The sequence below is a fragment of the mitochondrial genome of Capsicum annuum, assembly GCF_002878395.1.
Source record: "Capsicum annuum cultivar Jeju mitochondrion, complete genome".
Lineage (NCBI taxonomy): Eukaryota > Viridiplantae > Streptophyta > Magnoliopsida > Solanales > Solanaceae > Capsicum > Capsicum annuum.
Genome location: NC_024624.1, coordinates 288,018 through 310,981, shown reverse-complemented (window position 1 = coordinate 310,981; position 22,964 = coordinate 288,018). Strand labels below are relative to the sequence as shown.

The 22,964-nt window shown below is 45.3% G+C and overlaps 7 protein-coding genes and 3 non-coding genes across 10 annotated transcripts.

Moving 5' to 3' along the window:
* Window positions 1-2,912: 2,912 nt before the first annotated feature.
* On the bottom strand, window positions 2,913-3,407 carry orf164 (hypothetical protein). Its single transcript has one exon. The coding sequence runs from the start codon at window positions 3,405-3,407 to the stop codon at window positions 2,913-2,915; it is 495 nt and encodes a 164-aa protein (YP_009049750.1).
* Window positions 3,408-7,687: 4,280 nt separating this feature from the next.
* Window positions 7,688-8,041, top strand: orf117b (hypothetical protein). Its single transcript has one exon. The coding sequence runs from the start codon at window positions 7,688-7,690 to the stop codon at window positions 8,039-8,041; it is 354 nt and encodes a 117-aa protein (YP_009049749.1).
* A 2,802-nt stretch (window positions 8,042-10,843) lies between these two features.
* On the top strand, window positions 10,844-10,931 carry trnS(GCT). The gene has a single exon. It is a non-coding gene; the product is annotated as a tRNA-Ser (tRNA).
* Window positions 10,932-11,290: 359 nt separating this feature from the next.
* Window positions 11,291-11,364, top strand: trnF(GAA). The gene has a single exon. It is a non-coding gene; the product is annotated as a tRNA-Phe (tRNA).
* Window positions 11,365-11,616: 252 nt separating this feature from the next.
* Window positions 11,617-11,691, top strand: trnP(TGG). Its single transcript has one exon. It is a non-coding gene; the product is annotated as a tRNA-Pro (tRNA).
* Window positions 11,692-12,949: 1,258 nt separating this feature from the next.
* nad1 (NADH dehydrogenase subunit 1) lies at window positions 12,950-13,208 on the top strand (one part of a trans-spliced gene, as the record gives it). Coding sequence (YP_009049642.1) covers window positions 12,950-13,208 — 259 coding nt within the window.
* A 432-nt stretch (window positions 13,209-13,640) lies between these two features.
* orf125e (hypothetical protein) lies at window positions 13,641-14,018 on the top strand. The gene has a single exon. The coding sequence runs from the start codon at window positions 13,641-13,643 to the stop codon at window positions 14,016-14,018; it is 378 nt and encodes a 125-aa protein (YP_009049748.1).
* A 4,515-nt stretch (window positions 14,019-18,533) lies between these two features.
* Window positions 18,534-18,890, top strand: nad3 (NADH dehydrogenase subunit 3). The gene has a single exon. The coding sequence runs from the start codon at window positions 18,534-18,536 to the stop codon at window positions 18,888-18,890; it is 357 nt and encodes a 118-aa protein (YP_009049747.1).
* Window positions 18,891-18,938: 48 nt separating this feature from the next.
* rps12 (ribosomal protein S12) lies at window positions 18,939-19,316 on the top strand. The gene has a single exon. The coding sequence runs from the start codon at window positions 18,939-18,941 to the stop codon at window positions 19,314-19,316; it is 378 nt and encodes a 125-aa protein (YP_009049746.1).
* A 1,108-nt stretch (window positions 19,317-20,424) lies between these two features.
* On the bottom strand, window positions 20,425-20,745 carry orf106c (hypothetical protein). The gene has a single exon. It carries the CDS (start codon window positions 20,743-20,745, stop codon window positions 20,425-20,427), a length of 321 nt encoding a protein of 106 aa, YP_009049745.1.
* Between the last annotated feature and the right edge of the window lie 2,219 nt (window positions 20,746-22,964).

The following is a 22,964-nucleotide window of genomic DNA, read 5'->3' as shown; positions in this document are numbered from 1 at the left end:
CAAGCTGATTCAAGTCACCCTATAAGAGAAAGCCGCGCAACCAAAGTAGCCCTTACTATACAAGGGGGGCGGAGCGCTAAGAAAGAGAAAGCGTTATCACTATACGAAATGAAGCAGCGGCTAGCACGCTAAGCTAAGATCAACCAATGTTCGAACGCGGAGCCTTTCTTTCTCGGTCGTCTGTCTTAATAAGTGGATTCCGATTCATGCAGTCCTTCTCTGCTGCATTGGTCTTTTCACTCCCCACTCTCCACCATAAAAAAATCTTTCCACTATATCTCAGGAGTAGTCAAAGGAAGTACGGCGGGTCCGAGTAGGAATAAATTGACTAAGAAGTAGGGCATACAACAATGGATCAATTCATTCAACAAGATCTGTTCGGATCAGACCAGGATGAATGGGATTGGTCTGACCTCTCGCTCGGATGTAAGACTCCCGCCGCTGACAGATGTCCCATGCCACCTTTCGTGAACAGCTATGCCCGAGAATGAATTGTGATATAGCGCCGAATAAGCCACAGCTCTATTCCCGACTCGAAATCCATAAAGGACTTTAAGGGAGATAAAATAGGGGGCCCTATACCATACATCCTGCTGCCTTGGGACGACTGCACGTTACATCATAGCAGCACGACCAAATGGAGGTGGAAAGCCCTTGTATAGGTTGGGCGCTAGCTAGCGCCTTCCTTATACTAATAGAAAATGTTGGGCCTTCCCCTTATTTATTAGTATTAGTAAAGTTGCTCGAGGATTTCTACTGGGAATGAAAGTTCCCTATTATAGGATCCCTAGTAAAGCCAATTTAATGATGGCCGCTTATCTGAGTAAGAAGACGATGGCTCCTATTATTGGTGAGCGATCTCCTCTACACGTTATCTTTGGGCGTTTTACTCTCTTTCAAACCGATGACTATTCGGATGCACGTGCTTTGTGAAAATTCCATCTCCTGCACAAGACAAACTGAGCCCTACATCTCACTCTATGTGTTTTCTTGAGTGAGGTTGGGGTACCCCTCTCTCAAAAGGGGTACAAGTGTTAATGATCCTTCTACACGACGATTCCACCTTTCTCAACATGTCACTTTTTTCGAACTTACTACGGAGCTCGGGGCTTTGAGATTCCCTGTGATGGTGGGCCATTATGTTCCCTTGTCTCCCCTTAGAGGGGAGGGGTGGAACTATTGAGGAGTTTATGTGAGACAGCATCAGAATTCTCCGATTTAATAGAGTCAGCAAGATCCGGGTGACCAGAGTGATCAGCTTAAGGGGAAGTTTCGCAGGTTTGTGAAGACAGATTCTCGTCACTCAGTTTTCAGAGCTGAGCCAACTGATTCAGTGGTCTCCCTCTCTCCCTATACTTCGAACCAAGACTCTTCTTTAGACTTAGGTTCTCTAGCTTCTATTCTCGGGGTACGTAGATCCACCCGTCTTCGTTTTCCTATTCATAGGTTTGTATCAACTAAGTCTCTGTCTACTTCCCACGAGTATTTTTTGCAATTTCATCCATCTTTTTTAACCTGATACCTTTGCAGAGGCCATATCTCAACCCTGCTGGCAGCTCTATGCAGAAAGAGATCGTAGCACTAGAATGGTTTGCTACTTGGGATTGAGTCTCTCTTCCTCTAGGGAAAGAAGCCATTGGCTACAAGTGGGTCTATAAAGTCAACAAAAAGCTGATGGAGCAGTTGAGGGGTTGAAGGCTAGATTGGTGGCCAAAGGATACACACAAGAATATTGAGTCGAACCCCTTTCCAACCAGTCAAGTGGCCCAAGGGCCACCTCTTCTGTGACAGCTATTTCCTCGTCTGGGAAGCAATCCTTAAACTCATGTTCCTCCTTGATTTGATAGGGTGCAAGGTGTTCTGCTATCGCCCTTCCTTTTTGGTTACATACGTGATGTCGAATTCAGACAGAAGCAGTAACCATCTTGCGGTCCTTCCCGTTACGTTAAGGCGGGTTTCTCGAACAAATACTTTTTTTTTAGGTCCATGGAAGCTATTAAATGTACTGGGTAAGACAGCATGTAATGCCTCAATTTCCGCCTTACCCGCCAAGCAGGTTTTCTCCAAATTGGTATACCTGGTCTTGTAGTCAGTCATTTTCTTACGTTGGTAGTAGATGGCCCTTTACTTCCGTCTGTCTTCATCGTATTAAGCCAACATAGACCCCATAGTGGTTTCAGTGACTGATAGGTATAGTAATAAAGGCTTCCTGGCGTTGTAGGCACTAGAATGGAGGTATTCCTTTATTTTGTCAAAAGCTTTCTCCGGATTTCGAAATTTGTGTATCGGCTCGCAAGTGGTTATACAAGAGAAAGTCAAAGTCTGATGGGACTATTGATCGCTACAAGGCTCGCGTGGTAGCCAAAGGCTACAACCAGCAATAGGGTATAGACTATGGTGAGACATTCAGTCCAGTTATCAAGATGGCATCAAGGGCGATTAGAGGTGTGACTTGCTTGATAAGGGAAAGAGAAGACGTCCCTCAAAGCCCCATTAACGCAAAACAAGTCGATTCCTACGTTTTTCAATTCCCAGAAGCTCTTAGCTACTCAGCTATACTATAGGCTCTAAAGGCATTACTTGACTGAAAGAGTGCTTATATTATGGGGGCTTCCCTTTCCAACATCTGACTTATATACAGGTCAACGTCGACTTAAGAAGCACGAAAAAAATTAGCTCACTCGACTGAAAGGAGAGGGATGAGAGTAGTCTTTTTCCAATAGGCTAGCTGCCTATTGCAGGAGTTCCTGACCTGAAAGGACACCAGCAAGCTGCTACTGAATGTGAACAAAGCCAAACCAATATGATATTCAATAAGCCCACTTTTTTGAGAGAAAAAACCTGAATTTGTTGAGGAAGATCAGCTGTAGAGGAAAACCTATAGTCAAACTGAGAATCGCAGCCGAAGTTTGCTAAAGAGTCTGCCACTTTGTTGTTTTCTCTAAATGTATAGACGATTTTGAAAGGGCCAGCCGATAATTTGGATGAAATGAAGCTCCACCATGAGTGACGGTATGGGTAATTTTAGGGGCTTCTTTATTTTCATTGAAGCAATCAACAATGATTTTGGAGTCAATTGCGAGTTTACGAGCTTGATGAATGTAGAGCGCATCCAGAAGAATAGAATCAGTAAACGTCCAAGATGATCTGATGTCAAGAAGCTGAGAACAGTCTTTCAGCCAGTCCGTAATTTTTGGAATAATAGCAGCCGGTTGAGATATTGGGTTTTCTAATTTACTGCTATTGCCTTCCTTCCAGAGTTCCCAAACTGAAAAAATAGTAAGCATAGACGTGACGTAGCCTACTTGGGATTTCCTGCGAGATCCGTTAAACCGCCGGGACTGAATGGAATCCGTTTGGAAGGATCTTATATTGAAAAGGCGATCAAAATGGTTCCAAACCTCCATAGCAAGCTCACTCTTGATGAAGAGGCGATCAATACTTTATTTATCATGCTCCGAACAGCACAAGCATTTGCTTGCTAATCTTATACCTTTCGTCTGAATTTATTCCCTTAACTGATTCTGAAATCCCCGCATACAAAGTAAAATAAGAGCTTCCACGCAAAAATGCTAATTATTGTAGGAATGGCTTTATCCCAGACAAATTGAGTCCAAGCTTGAATGCCCGTTCGATTTCTTATCGATTCCCAACCAGCTTTGAGAATAAATGACTCACTACGATTCTTTTTCCATATCCCCCTGTCCTCCTGATGAGATGTGAATATACCACTATTCCTGATATCATAAACCACTCTGTGAGGCAAAAATGCTTCGATATCATTGAAAAAGCAGTTTCCATGTGCGTCAAGCACATCTATGATTTTGAAGAAATAACTAGTAAAGGAGTTGGCCTGGTCAATAAGAGGGAGTCATACTTTGGACTGCTTTTTTCAAAAGAAACTATCTGAAAGCCCCTATGGTTTGCTGCTTCCAAACCTGGTTGTCAGGACTTGGAGTGAAATCAGTTCTATTTTCAGGCAACCCCACCAATACTTAAGGGCTCAAAATGGTGGATTGGAAATGGAGCTAGCACTGATTTCTGGTTCCACCCCTGGCTCTCTGATATTCTACCCCCCTCTTATTGACCAGGTAAACTTCATACGAAAAGCTTTTGAAAGCTCTTGAAAATGTCTTGTAGTAGGAGGACCCAAAGCCCCTTCCTGAATAGGTAGGCACATAGTATCAAAAAATATCCAGTGAAGCTTTCTTTTGTCTTCATCACCGCCTCACCAAAAGTTAGCTAACATTTTTTCCAACTGGTCAAGAACTCCCTTTGAAACTGGAATCCCTGCAAGAAGGTGTATAGGCATCGAGAAAAGAACATGTTTGCAAAATCCACTGGATAACAATGCTTTCATCTCCTACCACTTTATTTTATACTCTATCCAGAAGATGAGAAATTTGCTTTTTCAGATTTAAATAGAGGTAGTCCTAGATCAAAATATTAGGAATCAAAGCAAGGAAAGTAGCATTGATGGAACGGGGGATCGCACCTTCAGCGAAGAAATAAGGTGACCAGCTGGAAGTTTTTGAAATCCCAACAATATTCTTATTTCTTTATTCCATATTTAGAAGAAGGTTATTTCCCCTAAATTTTCCCTGATAGGCCTCCGCGAAACATAGATACCGCACAACTGTAATACTCAACAGATTTCTCTAGTCTTTCTTCAAGGATCCATCTATCCTTTTGTCCGAAAATTGACTTTTATTATGACAAAGATAGACCCTCCAGCCATTGGACACAAAGAAAGTTTCCTTTTCCATTATGCCCTCACACAAGGTTACCCTTATGATGCGTAGATTAAAATCGAAGTTTCAACTTAGACTCTAATTGCGCTGTCGCATAGAACTGAGAGAACAACATATCTGTTAACATTCAATCGAGGCTTTCTTTCGAAATACCCTCCTGATCACTTACTATCAGAGCACCATATTCCGTGTTATACTAAACGAAACTGGTACCGTTTGAATTATTAGGAGAATACATTATTCTAACTGTATCATAGCAACACTCATTCTTGTTAACATTCAGTCGGGGCTCTCCACGAGACGTCCCCTTGATAACATTTCATTATCAAAGCACCATATTCCATTTTATACTACACGAAACTGGTACCGTCTGAATAATTAGGAAGAATTCACACAGTAGAATCCTTTAAGAGGATCTCATGGTTGGAACAAAGGACAGTCCAGACCATCAAAAGGAAATATGGTTAACGGACTTGTCGTTGATCTGTTCTAACAGATCCCGCCAGGAATGGCACCGGATGGATATCTGACTGATTTAACAATCAGACCGAACCTCCGAGGCTCATTCCACTCACCTTATCGGACATCACGAGTCAGTCCGGAGGGGGGCGCCTGGGTTCCAACCAGGAATTGAGACGTGACTTATGACCCCATCAGGGGCTGCCACAGCTCAATCAGAGATAGTAATGGGATATTAAAGGTTTTACCCTTTTCACCCCCATTAATGCTCTATTTGACACCAATAGAATACTTTAACCACTCAATAACGATTGTCGTTTTAACATTATTTTGTGCTCAGAATATCCTACGGGAGAGAGGGGAAAACCTCTATCCCTTTGGAGTTTTGCAACTCCAAATGATGCCTTTTGAAATCCCAACAATATTTTCTATATAAAAAGAATCCGGAAAGCCTGATGGCTTTAAAGGATAGGGAGACCTTTTTTTGGGTTAGTGCGCGCCGACATGCTAAAAATTGCCTTTTGAACTTCTTCCATATTAGGAGGGCTCGTAAGCATCTTATTATCTTCCTCTGTGACTAGAGAGGGGATGGTCTCAAGGATCTCATCTTCAAGCACCGAACCTTGAGAAGAAAGTAATGTATGAAATAAATTGAGAGCTTCCTGCCATACAGAGACAAGTTCTGAATTTGGTTCAAGGTGCTTATTCTCTATCTTTCTTCGTAAAGCAGAAGTTTTTCAAGGGCCGAATCTAACTCCATTTTCTTATCAGCAGACCAACTCTGTTCAAGAGCAAATTTTCCTTCTTCGTTTTCGGCATTTCTATATTCTGAAATAGTTCGCCAATTCAGTGCTTTATTTGTCGAGTCAATCTTCCTGGAGAAGACTTGAAAAGGATTTCCCGAGCATGGTTGAGATCAATGTGAAAATAAGAATGCCGAATCCACATTCTTTGGAAACGAAAGACCCCAGGCCTGCGAGTATTATAATCTTATAAGGAGATTACTAGAGGAGAGTGATCAGAGGATACTGACGGCAAATGGTCGACTCTGGTGGAAGCAAAACGGCTTTTATATAGAAGCGGGCAGTCCCCATTCAAAAGGATTCTATCTAGTCTGGCCCAGATACAATGTTGACCGGTTTGATTATTGCTCCAAGTCAATTTGCTGTCATTGAAAGCCCAATCAAATAATCCAAACGAGAAAATCATATCTTCAAAGCTCATCACTTCAATAAAGGCATTGAAGTCAGGAGGCCGACCCCCAAGTTTTTTCTAATGGATCCGCAATTACATTAAAGTTCCCCCTACTAGCCACGGGAAGTTAATGCAAGTCGATAGGTCCTTCAATCATCGAGTACACTATCGACTTCCCACACTTATCATGACAACATCACCGATCTTTGGCGCTTATGGGGGGCCCTATCATACACATGCACCACCAGAGTCTTCATAAGAACTCTGGGGCGAGGGCCAAGGTGAACCCGGATTAACGATGAGAAGCGGTCAAATCAGTAGCAAAGGCACCAGGACGGACGGTTGGTTGAACCGGGCGATAGCTTCACTCTCGCACCCGCATTATCTGAGAAAAGCATAGAAACAATTCCCTCATCCCGACTCAGCTTCTCTCTCCGATACAGGAAATCTAACAATTCCTATTCTTACTAACCTTTTTGCCTAGCGTCTTTCCGATATATTGAATTATCATCCCTAATCTAAGATAGCGTGATGCCACCAACAGTCGATTTATTAGACTGCTCCCCTTAATTGAATCTCCAGGCCTGCCAAAGACTGCCCACTTACAAAATAGGCCTAAGCCTATGCCAATGGACTCGTGACATCCATGCACTGAGTCGTCAAATGACGCACGTTAAGAAGACCCAAGCCTACATGCACGGGCCCATCCCACAAAGTCCTACAAATGAAGACTCGGGCCTGTCAAGCCTGCTTTCCTCGATCCAAGCCCGGTGAAAAAAAAAGCATAAATAAGAAGAGTCCGATAATGGCCGGTCTTTAAAGGCCCTTAAGAAAGAGGCTTAAGTCATCGATTCCAATCCGATAAGGCTTTTCTTTTTATTGGTATGCCGCTCCGCGAGCAAGGAGCGAGCTAAGTAAATCTTACCTGAAAATGAGTGAGATTCGATTCTTTTTCCTTTGTCCTTTTTGTTTTATCATTTTCTTTTCTCTATGATTCCAATTATTATATAATAGAAACTATAAGAATCCCAAAACCTCACATAATACGTATCATGTAATGATAGTCTCAATTTTGGAGAAATTTCTAAACAACTATCGTTTGTGAATGTAGGTTGTGTCGGGGATATACTGTGGCTAGTAAGTCATTTCGTTTGCATTTTATTCAACGAGACCGAAAACACAGCAATGATTTGTTTTATGGACAGTTATATTATTTCCAGCCCAAATGAGGTAGTGCCTAATGTCACCGGGAGCGAGTTGGTAGGGGGGCTGAGATCTTGAGAATGGATCAAGGAAATCCTGATGCTCCGCCAGCCATTCCTCATGCTGAACAGGCTATGGGGGATCTGGATCTAGCCTTGCGATTGGGGCCGCCGAGCCCAACAAAAGAGGCTCTCGAAAGAGAGCTTTCGACCTTTCTTTCTTCCTTTGGAAATAGGGAAGTTAGAAGGGATGTCTTGGAAGGGACAATAAGGAAACTCGACTTGAACAGCGCGTCCCCAGAAAAGCTTTTTTTTGAGGATCCGACAACTTATGCAGGAACTTTCCAACAGACCGGTTGCTGCTTCCACAGCGTTGAAGGCTTTATTGAAAGCTTTAAAAGAGTGGGAGAAAGGGGACGCATGAGCGTTGGATAATGGAAAGAAGGTAGAATTGCTCGGGACCTAGTGATCGATTCTTTTTCTTTTATATAGGTAGGGTTGGGCAGCGACTCTACTCCTTGAAGTGAAGAATCGAAAGTCGTCGTTCGTTAGACAAGGCCCACGTGCTGTGCATCTCTGGTGTTCTGCTCGTGGGGAGAGGGATGCGGGAAAGTGGGGTCCTCTCACCTGTGCTCACTTCCGTTTTAGAAGTCAGATTGGATTTCCAATTGGTGCTCAACAGAAGGGTTCCAAACCTCTGAAAGGCGAGGCAGATTTAACGCTACGCCCTTCCGAGAAAGCGAGGACTTTCTTTTAGCTACCGGCCCAAACAAAAGAGATTAGCCTCTTGATCGATCGATTGATTGGATCGAAGTACGAAGGGGTTGATTGAAGTCTGAGATCAGCCCAAGACTAAGGCCGAGCAACTAGCTGCTGCAGGATTGGACGTCTATCTATCTCACCACGCTCCCCTACTCCTATAAAGGCCGGCGGAAGGAATGCTCTGCTCATCTTTCTTACGGCTCGTTACCGCAGCGCTCGTTCACCCCTTCGGCTTCTTCCATTCAAAAAAAAGGTAGTCTTTCCTTGGTAAATAGCGTCGTCGAAGTGAAGCGAAGGCATTATTGAAGGAAAGAAATGGCGGGTCGGTCAATTGCATTAGGTAGGAGATGCAGGACCTGTCTTAACCGCAAGTGCATTCGCTATTCGATTCCATCCTAAATCCCACCAATTCCAAAGTGTGTATCTCTTCTTTACTTTGTTGTGACAAGGGGGGTGACAAAGGGTATACTTTCTTCTCTATGTCGCCGTCTCATCAATGAGCGTAGATTAATAGCCAAGCCTACCCTTTTGTGCTTGTCAATCTGTATCCCATTCTTCAGGTATAGTTTTCTTTGATCACAGATCGACAGGTGATCCGTCCTTTCTCCCCCTTTCGTCATAAGGCGTGGTCTGACTCTGAGAAAAGAAATTCCTGTGTTTAGGTCCCTACTAAGCTAAGCAGAATTCGTAAACTATGCAAAGGCTCTTTGAATACTTTTTCCAAAGTTTTTAGCAAAAAAAGCAAAAACTATTTTCAACGCCCTTACGAGGTAGTGATGAGTTAAACTACTCGTGTTGGCATGGAAGTCAGCCCGGTAAACTGATTCCATTCTGCTACTAGGGTTCCAAACCTTCCCCTGAGTTCTAGAATCTATAAATACCTTTTCAACTCAAGAAATGCTAAAGCTATTTAGAGTTGGTCTTTCTAACTAAGTCGGAAGGAGGGCTTTGGGCAAAGAGCAACTCGAAAGTACTTTACTTCAGTCCCAGTACTGAAAGACGTGACTTCAGGAGTGGATTTCGGAAGGAAAGACTTCGTTTACTTCCTGAAAATTGCTTATGTAAGAACTAGTAGAAAGAAAGGTGGCCCAAGGGCCACTTGACTGGTTGGAGAGGAGAGACCATTTTCATGAGAGAGGGACGAGCAAGTGACAGATTGGGAAAAAAAAACAGGTAGGCCTTCTGAGCGGTCATTTAGGGGCCTTGTTAGCGACCCATCATTCTTCCCTAAGCTGTCAGAGTCCGATCGAAGCGAGCAAGAGATAGAGGAATCCTCGCTCATGGATGTGAATTGAAAAAGCAAGCCCGAATTCTTTTTAATTAGGCTCTATAGTCTGGTCCCTGTCCCTGGTAAGGTCTGATTGTTATCCGTAAGTCTTGTTTTGACCGCGGGAAGGTGAACTTTGCAAAAGTGCTTATTTGGTTGGGAAGAATAGGACTTCTGACTCCAAGCCTACCCTACCCGAAATTTGCAGCTATTGATGTAGCCTCTTGTCGATACTACTAGTCTTCTCGCTACCTACTAGAAAAATCCCATCAAGATAGATTGAATCGACGACCTATACTTCAACTAAAGGCACAAGGGCGTAGCGAGCACAGAACAGAGGAAATGCACATGGGTCTCCTTGAAGAACGGAGTCTAGGGTAAAGAAAGAAAGGTAGAGTGGGCACGCTTTGACTGTGCTTGGATTGGCATGGCTGTCCCCCTTTGCTGGTTGAGGCTCGGCCTTTGACTCCGCTTGCCTCTACTTTTCATGTCAAGCGTACAAGTGACGTTTAGTGGGATTTACTTCTAAAGACAGGAATTCTTTTTCATCTCCCCTGTCAAAGTCGACGTCTTAACCTGACTTCCTGAGCTCAGTTGATTCTTGAAGCAGTAGCTCTGGATCGAGAGCTGGATGCTTACCTTATTATTATGAAATGAAAAGGAGAAAGAGCTTTTTTTATAGATGTTGAGGTGAGTAAGGGGGGTTTGCTGGCTTGCTGGCTAGCTCGTGCAATCAAGGAAAAATGCCTTCGCCTTCTTTTTCAAAATGAAAAAGTAAACTACCTTAGTAAGCTAGCTTTGGTTGCTAAGCAAGCCGGGCACTACGCTAGGACGTGGATCGATCATGACGAGAATGGACTTCTCCGTAATGTAATGTAAATGTAATAGAAGAGGCAGAGTCCAGTTCCCCTCCCTTCTCGACCAGACGAAGGAGATATGAATTCCATTTAGGCGGGTCAGGGCTTGGCTTGACCCTGTGTTCTCCCGGGTCGGAGGCGAGAACTTGAAAGTGAATCATTCAGTGGTGGGGTGTTCATAGAACAGAAGGCCTCGCCCAAGGAGTGGCAGATTTGGATGGAGTCTCGCTCATAGAGGAAGAGTACGCGCGCTAGCGCGCTACGGCTTACGTAGTTGATCGGATCAGATAGCCCTTCCTTCGGGCAAGCAACCAAACCCGGCACATCCAATTCCATTCCGATCAACAACTTGGAGGTATGGCTGAGTGGCTTAAGGCATTGGTTTGCTAAATCGACATACAAGAAGATTGTATCATGGGTTCGAATCCCATTTCCTCCGGTACGGAAATGAAAGGGGCGGGCGAAATTACGTGAGAGAAAGAACCTCTTGGTGGAGTCCAGTCCCCCGGAGGACAGAATAGCACTTCTTAGTGAGACGGAGCGGAGAGCCCGTTGCACCTTGTTTTTCTGGCCTATCTTCTTTCTATAAGCAAGCTCCCTCCGGCAGTCCCTGGACGGCTCTCGGTTCGTCGAGCATGTTGGGGGATTAGGCGGCAGTTGAAAGAGCTGCTCGAAAGCTTGACGAAGAAGCGAAAAAAGCCTATCTATTCTATTTTGTTTAGTAAAGGGCTTTTCCCTTACTAGTCAAGTGGTAAGGTAGGGCGCTATTCGATGAAGAAAACAGACTTTAGGAAAGTGGTTCAGGTAGCTCAGCTGGTTAGAGCAAAGGACTGAAAATCCTTGTGTCAGTGGTTCGAATCCACTTCTAAGCAGGCGAAAGGTCCAAACCGTAGCCGGGAGCGAGCCGGATTTCGAAATGAAAGTGAAAGAGTAAGCAAAAAAATGTGAGCGCTCCTGCACTATACGGACGGCTTTTTGGCGGTAGGGTTGGGGCTTGAGGCAGATTCAAAAAAAAGCGGTTGATTACTCGGATTGGTTCTCGCATCCCTGTGCCCAAAAGGATGGGCGAGTTCGGTTTGAGTGTTCATCGATCGGGTGGATCTATATGCTTCGGGGTGGTGAGACGAGGTGTAGCGCAGTCTGGTCAGCGCATCTGTTTTGGGTACAGAGGGCCATAGGTTCGAATCCTGTCACCTTGATGTGGATACGGTAGCCTAAGAGCAAGTCAAAACTACGAGAAGGGCGCGAGAAGTGAAGGTAGAGAGAGATTTTCAAATCAGACTGAAAGTTGGTGTGCCGCGTGTTAAGAAGGCAGAGACCGCCCCAGGCTTCGCCCTAATTCCCATCGTTGGTTGAATAAGATTAGATTAGTCTCGCTAAATTCGTTCTCGAATGATTCATCGATGGAATTAGGCCTAGGTGTATGAAAATTTCTTGTGATTCCCCTTCTTTCTTCGACGAAGGCATACACGCATCGATAGGGAACCCAAAGAAGAGCTAGAAAAAGGAAAGCGGCACCAACACTTAATAGCTCCATTTCTTGTTCCTGAGCGGAAGGTACGCTCAGCCCCTGATACATTGCTATTTCTTAATCCTTGCGTCCAGGGATAATGAGTCGGTTGGCTCTTAGAGTATAGCCTCTCTCGGGGTTAGCGATAAGAGTACACCGGCCCGTGTGGTAGCGGGCGAACTAAGGATTTCGTGCTTGCAAGGAAGCGTGCAAGTGGGTGAACGCATCACCAGCCAAGCCAGTCACTTGGAACATAGGGGTATTCAATCCCCGAGCTTCTGGGCCTTGAGAACCGACTTCGGATTTGCTCCTTAGATAGTGAGTAGCAAAGAAGGGTAGGGTTTCAAGTTTAGGGTTTTCACTTCCACGTCCCAGCTCGTCGAAGCTACCGCCTATCGATGGAAATTTCCCTCCTCAGCCGGAGGCGGAACCGGCTCCCCCTGAACCATCCTCGGAAGAGTAAGGAAGGAGAAGGGAACGGGAGTTTCTCGCCTCCTAAGAGTATAAAGAAGCGGAGTGTCACCCCAACAAACTAGACGCACGCATCAAGGCGTTCTGCCAACGAGCGAAGGCGATCGCTCAAGAAAGGGGATTCAGCCCCGGCAAATGCGATGCAGTGAAAGACGCTGCGGACTATGTGGCCGGTGACGTAAAAGATATGCCGGCAGCTAGCCAACTCCGCTTTCTAACGAGGTTAAGGCGTGACCTAGAAAACGGAAACAGCGAGACCTGGGGTCTCATCGAACGAGAAGTTCGAAGATGGAGACCAGGTTCGGCACGAAATCATAAAGGTTTGAGGGCCCGTTGGTCAAAGGAAAGGGAAGGTCCTGCTTCCGGGACGGAGCCGTATGACGCGAGAGTGTCACGTACGGTTCCTTTGAGAAGGGTGTGATACCACCACCTATCAGGCCCGACGAGCGGTCCACGGAGCTGCATCCCTACTCACCTGGTCTATGCACATCGCTCTCTCCAGGAGGTTGGCCGCCTATCCTAGATCTTCCCATTTCCAAGAAGATCCCGGGCTCGATCTGGTTTAGTATCAAGGTGATTCTTTTTCTGTTCCTATATATATGGGTCCGTGCAGCATTTCCACGATATCGTTATGATCAATTAATGGGACTTGGCCGGAAAGTGTTCTTGCCTCTATCATTAGCTCGGGTAGTCCCCGTTTCTGGTGTTTTAGTCACCTTTCAATGGCTCCCTTAATTATGTGCGAGGAATTGCCCTATTTAGTAATGGGAAGCGGGCTAGTCCCCGAAAATGCCCCGCCCGTAAGTTCCTTTGTCGTTGGGGAAAAAAAAGAAGTGATGCTCAAAATCCGGTTCATCCATTTTCGGTAGACAGGGAATTTGATGAAGTAGACATTGGATTGGACAGCGGCAAAGAGGGGCCTGATCCAGGAATGTCGGGAGCTTGCCCAAGGCCCGAAATGCACAGATGCAAGAAGAGAGGGTAAACAGTCGATTCTCGATGCGAAGAAGAGCTCTCTTTCACAAGTCCAGTGGTCGCTTGTTAAGGTAGTTTGCAACCTTCATTCTTAGAGTACAGGTAGTTGGATGCGACTTAGCGGTCTATAGAAGAGAGTGTCAGATGTGAGAAAGAGATAGACTGAGATCCTGACATTGCCGTTAGAGTAAGATGTGGAACTCTTTTCTCCAACATGCGGTCACACAAGAAGGTTGGAGTAAGCTAGTCGTGCCTGCACTCCTAAAGGCTGAGAGCTTATTTAGAGCAATAAGAGTCGTCGAAAGAGCAAACTTCTTCAACAATCGCTATTCTTTCTTACAGCTAACCATGAACAGCGTTCAGAGTCGATTCTGTAACAAGAACAGTGAGGATACTGCGCCTGACTCACAGCCACACTCCACTCCGTCTATTGCTCCTATAGGTTCTGCGGAATCGAAACTCCCTTTAGATAGCAAAGAATCATTTCTGTGTCCCGCCAAGCCAAGGAAAGAAGGCAAGGTGCCCTGGGAAAGGCTCAGACTAGTGTCAAGGTCAAGGCAAAAAGCTTAGTCGTTTTCAACTCAGAGTTTCACTCACGGGATTTCTATTGAATTCAGAGCCACCGGGCATTGATTCATTGAGAGCAGACGATCACTAAGAAGACTTGAGGATAGGACGTGAGATCCACTACTTACGTGACCATCTGTCTGAGATTCATATCTTTCTAGTTTGATGAAACGCTCCTAAATTAAAGCTTCTAGAAAGACTCTTTCTGACTAGACAGTCAGATCTTTCATGTAGTGGTGCGTAGACTTTCGCTTCATGTGGGATTTATCTGAGAATCAACTGAGTTGAACTTCACTCGAGGGCAAATGCTTAACATCACTAGTTTAGTGCCTTGTACATAAGGAGAAGGACGACTGAAAGCAACTTGATGACTTCTGCCCCTAGTTTGAATACTGGCTACCAGCAGGCTTGACTTGCCCATCTCCTCGTGATTGAACTCGCATTCAGCTGGTCTTCTTCCTTCGGTTGGCCTTGCGCTTGCTCGCCTGTCGCTCACTCGGATTTGCTAGACGCTTGTCTCTACTCATCTGGGCTGCATGACATCGTCTGGCGAGAATTCCGCTTGCACTACATTTTCTGCCGATAACCTGAGCTTACAAAACATTGTAGTAGCCTTCGGCTACCGTCGGATTCGATCTCAACAATTGAACAATGAACCAAGGACTCTGATTTGATTTGTTTTTAGGTAACCTGTTGCTCGAGGTGGGACTTGCAAGCTACCTTGCTTATACCGTTGCCTTGCTTGCGCTACCTTGCCTCGCACGCAAGCAACCATTGCAAGCAACTCGCCTTGCTTGCTCTGCGCAACCTCAGTCGACACTCATCAAACTCGACTCTCTTCTTATATAGAAGACACTAATAGCGCGGGGGGCCCGCCCTCTCCTGTTGGCGAATCTCCTTGCTATTGTTGTTTCAAATATATATCCCATTCCTGCCTGTCCTGCGGCACATGCGGTACCAGCTCTTGTTCTTGATGTGGCTCTTTCGGAAGTTGCGGAAGATAGTATAGATTCTCCTGTTCTTTCTTCGGCAGTTGTGGATGCGCTTTACTTCTTTCTGAGTATCCCAGTGCAGCTGTCTTGTTCAAGCTATGGATCTTATATAGAGAAGGAGTGTGAAAGCCCATCTGCGGCTGCCAAGAGAAGGGAACTGCCCATTTTGGGAACCATTGAAGGCCGCCATCAACTCCCATCCGAAGGGGCACCAGTTCTCCATTTATTTCTTCCTCTCCTGCCCTTCGCTGGATAGAAGCTATCAAGCCCTCCCGGTCATCGAAGCTCAGAAGCGGTAATCCGCATCTCAAAATGAATCTCTTTCTTTTGTCCTTTAGGTTTCCCTCAACTTCAAATCCATCTGCCGCCCCCGTATACTCTGCTTTCGGAGAGCCGGAACCAGGGACGGGATATGAGGCCACCTCTCCTAGTCTCAATTGGTATTCCCATCGTTCAGTGAAGGCTCGAAGCCATCTCCATTCATCAGAAACTATCAATTACGAGTCCGGGGCAGGCTAACCACCAGCATCTTATCTCTTTTCATCCTTTCCGGTGGCACTAATAGAAAGGAAGTACTTGCCAACGAACCTTGACTCTCTACTCTCTCCCAGCGAATCAAGAAATCTAGTGCGGTCAGGAAATGCATAATTTGGATTGGAATCCCGGGATTGAGAGACAGATATTCGCCAGGTCCGATATTTGATCATTTGCCGCTCACTCGCTTCTTTCTGCACTGGATCGAATCAATTAGATGGGTCACTGGGAACGGATTAGCTTATTGGCTGCTCCGATGCCGCTCCGTACCCCTCGGAAGATTGAGGATACATCGTAGGTTTTATTGCTTTTGATCCCTTTCTTTCTCTGCGGAGAAAAAGCTAGGTCAAGGGGAACCACCTACCACTGAACCTGTGGACGGGATCAAAGAATCAATCAGTGGAATTTTTAGGCCTTAGCCCTTCTTCTCTTTGCCCCCATCCACCATCCCTTAGCCTTAAGAACAACCAAACCACCGGTCAATCGACCGACAGTGAACCAAATCCGCGTTTTCAAACAATGAATCTAATTCAAACTCTCTCAGGAAGCTCGTGGTTCCGGAACCGGCTGCCCGAACCATCCATACAAACCATCTCCCGGCCGGAAATGAGACCTGGTGGAGCAGCTTAGCCAGCCATCTCGTTCCCCTCTTCCCCGCATCTAAACCATCCTTTCTTTTATCTCAATCTCTCGCGAGGGTACGTTTTCCATCACGACTCAAAGTTTCTAAGGATCCATGGAAATCAACGGCTTAGCGAGCTAGGGTTGAGTGGAGACAAAGATGGACTCGACTTCTCTTCTCGCTCGGATGCAGACATAGATGGAGAGTTTAACTGGTTCATAAAAACAGAGAGTTGGATCCGCATCGGAAGGAGGATCAGGAGAAGAAAGCAGGCAGTGTATAAAGGGAGACTGGGAAAGAGCAGGGCTTGAACTTCCGGTTCGAGCTCACAGGATAGAAAGGATTCCTTTGAACGCGTCATTGATAGTTCCATGTAGTCAAGTTGATGGCACAGATTTAATCTGCCTCTACTTCCTCAATATCAATGAATATATAGCTTGAACCCCCAAACCCTGATTTCGAAATGTCGTAAGTGATATTCGAAATCACTGAATGTGTATTGATTGCCGCTTGAGTAGGTAGGATAAGTCTCGGAATCACCATTGGGGTTATTTAGATTCTGCCGACCCAAAAGCTATTCCGCGGGTTAGCCACCTCGTGCAATGTGTCAGTAGCCATTCTGACAGGCAGTAGACACTACTACTACTGAAAGGGCGGTCAATCTTGCTTAATTACACTTTCACTTTGCCACATCAGTACGAGAAGGCGGACATTGGTGCGCGGTAAAAAAGTTCGAGATTTCATTGTTGAATTTTCTATTAATAAGCGTCCCTATTTTTTGGATAGGATAGAGAATGTGCATTCCCTAGGGGAACTATAGTCTAGGTCAGAGCTGAGTTAATCATAGCTTTTGATCCATAGGATAGGAAAAAAGGGAGGAGAATAATAAGAATAAGTTTTCCATAAAGAGCTCACGAGACTCCCCATACGAAGAAAGGAGCGACCCGCCAGATTCGAATTAGCATATAGAAAAGTGGAATCCGTTCTAAATTCCCCTAATTTCTTTCTCTCCTGTCATGAGGAGTCGCTTTGGTGACGCAGTTCGGCAAATCCCACCTACATCTGCGGAGCCGGATCAGCAGGACGATCCAAAATATTAGGTGGCCCGCGGGCATAGAAAAAAAGAAAGACAATTAAAAAACAATTGTATGACCGATAGTAGTACATGGCTGACTTGGAACTAATTATTGAAAACCATAAATGAGTTTTATATATTCGAAAGCCTGCTCCCAATAGAAACTATGAAATCCACACTCTAAAAGGTTAGAGTAGACATCAGATAGATAAGATGGGTGACGCACGTGGAAACGCTCTTTAATGGAACTTTAGCCTTAGCTGGCCATGCCCGAAGTCCTTACCTTAACCGCAAGGAGGGGGATGCCGAAATAAAATAAGGATTCAATCCAGCCACAGGTTCCCCTATGGCTACCTTTACAAGTTGTGAAAAAGCAAAGAAAGAATGGCTATAAACATCATCGACCTTTCATTGATCTTTTGCGCCTCGGGCGTTTGCCAGTCGATCAACCAAGAAATGAGTTGGTCGAGGCGGAGTGACTGAAAGATCTCTGACGTCATCAAAATGCCTCCCTTATACAGGAACACATAGCCAAAGAAGAAGACGCTTTAAGATGATCCCCAGAGTTGTGTTCGCTATTCTAAAAAAGAAAGAAAGAGATTTTTTTGAGATTCTCAATTCTGCCTTTTTTGATCCCATGCTTTCCGTTGGTCAACAACCAACTAAAGTGCTCTATACTTCTTCACTACTCGTACAGGGAAGGTGGAAGAAATTCAGTCTCTCTTTTTGGGAGCAGAGCAGTCAAAAAAAAAAGAAATCGTGGATTTTTCGATTCAGTTATATGGGGATCCTACACCCAGTGATTTGCGTTTTTTGATTGATACAGATTTTCCATCTTCGACTACTTCCACGAGTTCTTCAACTGCCTCCGACGCAGAAAGTGCTTCCCCCCATCTTGATCAATTATTTAACAATCTTTGTCGTGAATACAGCAGCTGTGTGCATGAAGCCGGGAGGGTCTTGCCCCCCGAATGGACCATGCCTGAGCTTGTTCGGACAATGTTTGGGGATGAGGCTATTCAGCTCGGCTTTCTGACGGATGCCTACTATGATGTGATGTTATGTGGCATTCGTAGTTGGGGATGCGAGGAACTGCTTAATTTGCTAGATCTAATACATTATGTCTTTTAGGGCCCAATCATAGTCAAAAGAAGAGTTTGATCCTGGCTCAGAAGGAACGCTAGCTATATGCTTAACACATGCAAGTCGAACGTTGGTTTTCTTGCGAGAATTTGCTTTTTTTCCGGTATGCCGCTCCGCCAGCAAGGAGCGAAAGAACCAAGTTTTCTGTGGTGATGTCAGAATTTGCACCTATTTGTATCTATTTAGTGATCAGCCCGCTAGTTTCTTTGATCCCACTCGGTCTTCCTTTTCTATTTTCTTCCAATAGTTCGACCTATCCAGAAAAATTGTCGGCCTACGAATGTGGTTTCGATCCTTCCGGTGATGCCAGAAGTCGTTTTGATATAAGATTTTATCTTGTTTCCATTTTATTTATTATTCCTGATCCGGAAGTAACCTTTTCCTTTCCTTGGGCAGTACCTCCCAACAAGATTGATCCATTTGGATCTTGGTCCATGATGGCCTTTTTATTGATTTTGACGATTGGATCTCTCTATGAATGGAAAAGGGGTGCTTCGGATCGGGAGTAACCACTAGTGATAGGGCAAAAATAGGGGGGAAGGACAAAGGAAAGAGCGATGCCTACATTAAATCAATTGATTCGTCATGGTAGAGAAGAAAAACGGCGCACGGACCGTACTCGAGCTTTGGATCAATGTCCCCAGAAGCAAGGAGTATGCCCGCGTGTTTCAACGAGAACACCGAAAAAACCTAATTCAGCTCCACGTAAGATAGCCAAAGTACGGTTGAGCAATCGACATGATATATTTGCTCACATTCCAGGCGAAGGTCATAATTTGCAGGAACATTCTATGGTCTTAATAAGAGGAGGTAGAGTGAAAGATTCGCCAGGTGTGAAATTCCATTGTATTCGAGGAGTCAAGGATTTGCTGGGAATTCCGGATCGAAGAAGAGGCAGATCAAAATATGGTGCGGAAAAACCAAAATCGATATGAATGGAAGATGCCTCTGGAACTCCTTTTTCTCGGTAAGGATAGGTACGAAGTCACTCGACTGAAAGGAGAGGGAACAACCACAACGTTACACCCCAAAACTATACGGAGCCCTTCCGAATGACCTAGAATATAGTCTACTAGACTAGCCAAGAAAGAGTGACGTAGACTATATTCGCCCGTGGAGGTGAGTGGAGAAAGCTGTGAAGCTTCTAACTCTAATTACCAACTCGGGACTATATTAGTATAAAGCGGCATTATCCCTTTACTAAATCCTCCCTCGCTTACCACCATGAACAAGACCTTTCCCGATCAATTGGTTTTGAATTATTTAATAAGAAAGATGGCAAATCCTACCATTGTATTTCCTTTTTTCATTTGGATCCTATCAACTTGGAGAGTGTCTAGATTAAGACACTTCTCGTATTCGGACTATCAAGATCGACTAAATGAGAGTGTGGCTGACATGGTAAAAGAACAAATCAGCCACACTTTTCTGGACCCCTTTTTGACCGCCATCATATAGGGGGGGCCGTAGATCGAGTATACACCCGGTACCCAGCTTCCCGTAAACGATACGACAATGGAAGATTCTTAGACATAATAGCCCTCATTACAGGAACAAGGGATATGGAACTAACTAAGGATCTTAACATGTGACAGGAGACAGGAAAAAAGTCCTTAGTCACTCCGCGTACGAAGAACCGCTTAGCAAACTCCAAAGCACCAACTGACGATACTAACGATTTCTCTAACGAAAATGGAACATTCAGTGGCGGAATTAGCTCGCGATAACGCTCAGCCACCCGCTCATCTCCGATGACGATATCGTCGCCGAGGATAGCGTAGCGTGTAAAAGGAACTCCTGGATATACTTGGGCTGCTACGAACCAAATCACCAAATGGTGAGTTAATGCGAAAGCAGGCCAAGCTCCGTAAAAGCCCAACGGGGCTCCTATTACATCCACCCTCTCACGGCCGAAGGCTCCGCAACACGTTGGAGAGCTTTTAGATCCCGCCCTACCCTAAAACGCCCATTCCCCTAGAGTTCCGAAGTGATTCTCATTCTCACCGCAGCCTTCTTAAGCCGAAAGAAAGCCGGGCAAGAATCTCATGGTAGTACGAAGGGGGAGTAGAATCGTATCTGGGAGTGGTTCTTCGGATCGATCACAGATTCTCGGCCCCGTCTTTTGGCTTCCACTCCAGTTGACCTCTCTTGTTTCCATCCCACCGTGAGAAGGTAGAGAGCAAAACCAACCCAGCAAACAACTATTACTATGCCCCTAATTAGTAAAGCATGTACTTCTTGCAAGGCTTGCTGAGCTTCTTCATGTGACAGACATCGCAAAAGTAGTCCGTTGAACGATCGCCGATCGAGGGCATCGTAATAGTCACAAATTGTGGAACCCTGATGGGTTTCGCAGTCGACCATTTGATAGCCCTGTTCCTGAATATACACAGAATAGGGCTTCGATGAGCCCTAGATGTAAAGGGGCGTAAGCACTTCTACTTCTAAGCAATTAGAAGAGCGCGGAATTGGACCTCCCTCAAATAGATGGATCTGGGATTGATTGTGGAACCGAGCATAGAGAACCGGGGGCGGGCAGGAAGATAGGCTAGGCGGAGTAGTCGCTCTGGAGCAGGTTCTTCGACTGGATCAATGCATGTATGAACCCTAAAAAAATCCCGAAGGTCTAGTCTAGAAAAAACCCGGATTTTGTTGGGTTAGCTTTTTGGTAGGAAAGGCGGTCACAGGAAGAAATGCCCTACCAATGAATAGATTAGTCTACTAACGTCAACAATCTCTTTCTTCATATACGAGACCGTCTGCTTTTATATCCTAAACTATAGATATGAAAGAAAAAAGAAAGATAGATATTCCCATGGTAGGAATAGGGCAGTTGCACTAAGGAAGAGAGCTAGGGATTTGATAAAGGTGATAGGACAGGGTTCCAAACCTGCCTTAGTCTCAAATAGGGCGCAAGCTAGGGACATTACTATATGAATGAGACTTCATCCTTATTACAAGCGATACCTCAAATTCCTAAAATGCTCCTCTAGTCCCGAGCTTGGTAAATAAGGCCGTGGTAAATTCTTTTCTTCCGGCCTTGTTGTGATAGGGGGGAGTCACTCTTGCGTTCTCTCTCTTGGGTAGGTCAGTCTCGCTCTCTCTTGTCGGTAAGTATATCTGTTATGGTATTGCTGTCGTGCCGTTCCAGTAGTGTTTGTGAATTTTTGTTTTGAGGGGGGGAATGAAAAAAGGTAAATAAAGACCTTAGCCAAAGCAAGGGATTCCCGGGGCCCGAACGAGAGCAGAGGCAGCAGGGCAGGTATTCTCAAAAAAGAAAGAAAGGAAAACAGGCAGGGAGGTAAGAGCGAGTAAGACTAGGTTATAGCAAGACAACAGAGGTTAGATAGCTCTTACCGGAGGAAGAGGGTTCAGGTCACCCGTCCCCTTGACCCAGACACGAACTAATCCTTCTCTCTCTCGAATGTATGCCCGGTTTTCGTCGAATCTTTTTGATCACCTTCAAAAACAAACCGGAATTCCGTCTTGACATGATAAATAGTGATGCCCACCTGCAGAGCGTAGTCCTCCCTGCAGCCTTGAAGTAGACTATTTCTCGAGTCTGATCTTATCCCCAAAGCCTTTTTGCAAAAGGAGTAGGTAGCGAGATAGATGACTAAAGGCTGATGATCTTTGCCTCTTACTAGTAAAGGGAAAAGCCCTATATATCGTCATTAGTCAAGCCTAAAGGCCCTTTACTAATATAATAGAAGGTAAGACCGGCTTTCGCGCAGCAGCTGCGCCCTTGCTTCTTGCCCATAGAGAGTTAGGATATTTTGTGAGCTCCTTCGCCTAGCGGAAACCTCCGCTTTTCGGCCGTAATCCCGTGCTTTACCAACGCATTCAATGGATTCCACCATGAACCGGGAGCGGGCGAAGACATGCAGCTTCCATTTTCGGGGTACACAGTCACGTGCTGAGCAAAGAGGTATATATCACACTCATTCACAAGCGCAAGGTGCGGCATCCGCCTGAACGGGGAGAGGATTTCCCTAAAACAAAGATAGGCGTGTCAGGAAACAATGTGAAGTCACCCCTATTTCGCTGTCCAGGGAGCTGTTGACTAATGACCTAAAAAATGCGTGACGTTTGGGAAGCATGAGCAACCCTTCGCGCACGAGATAGCAATGACAGGAGATTGGCCGGTCGGGGTCGAGTGATCTCAGGGGTTTAGGGGTGCTTCTCCTGCTGCGACTACCTCTCTTCTATTTGAAAGGTAAAGGCCCACCAGAGAGAGGCAAGTGCTTTCATGAATGAATGCGGTAAACCAATCAATCTTTTCGTTACATATCGGGGACAGGGAACCAGCCCAGCTAACTCGATTTCCCGAAGAAAAGAGAGGGCGCTCTTCCAATATTGAGCTCCTAGCTCTACCTCTCTTTTTTCAAAAGTATATAGAAATGGTAGGCACTGGGAGTGAGTGAACTACCCGGGGAGAAAGGGGCAACCTCTCTATAGAAGGGAAGGGAAAGGGTTATCCGCTCATAATGATTGTAGAGTCTCTCGGGGTTGGAGGTCTAATAGTAGTCACATCAAGTCCTCCCCCTCTTACTCAGAATAGCTAGCGAGAGGAATACTACTGA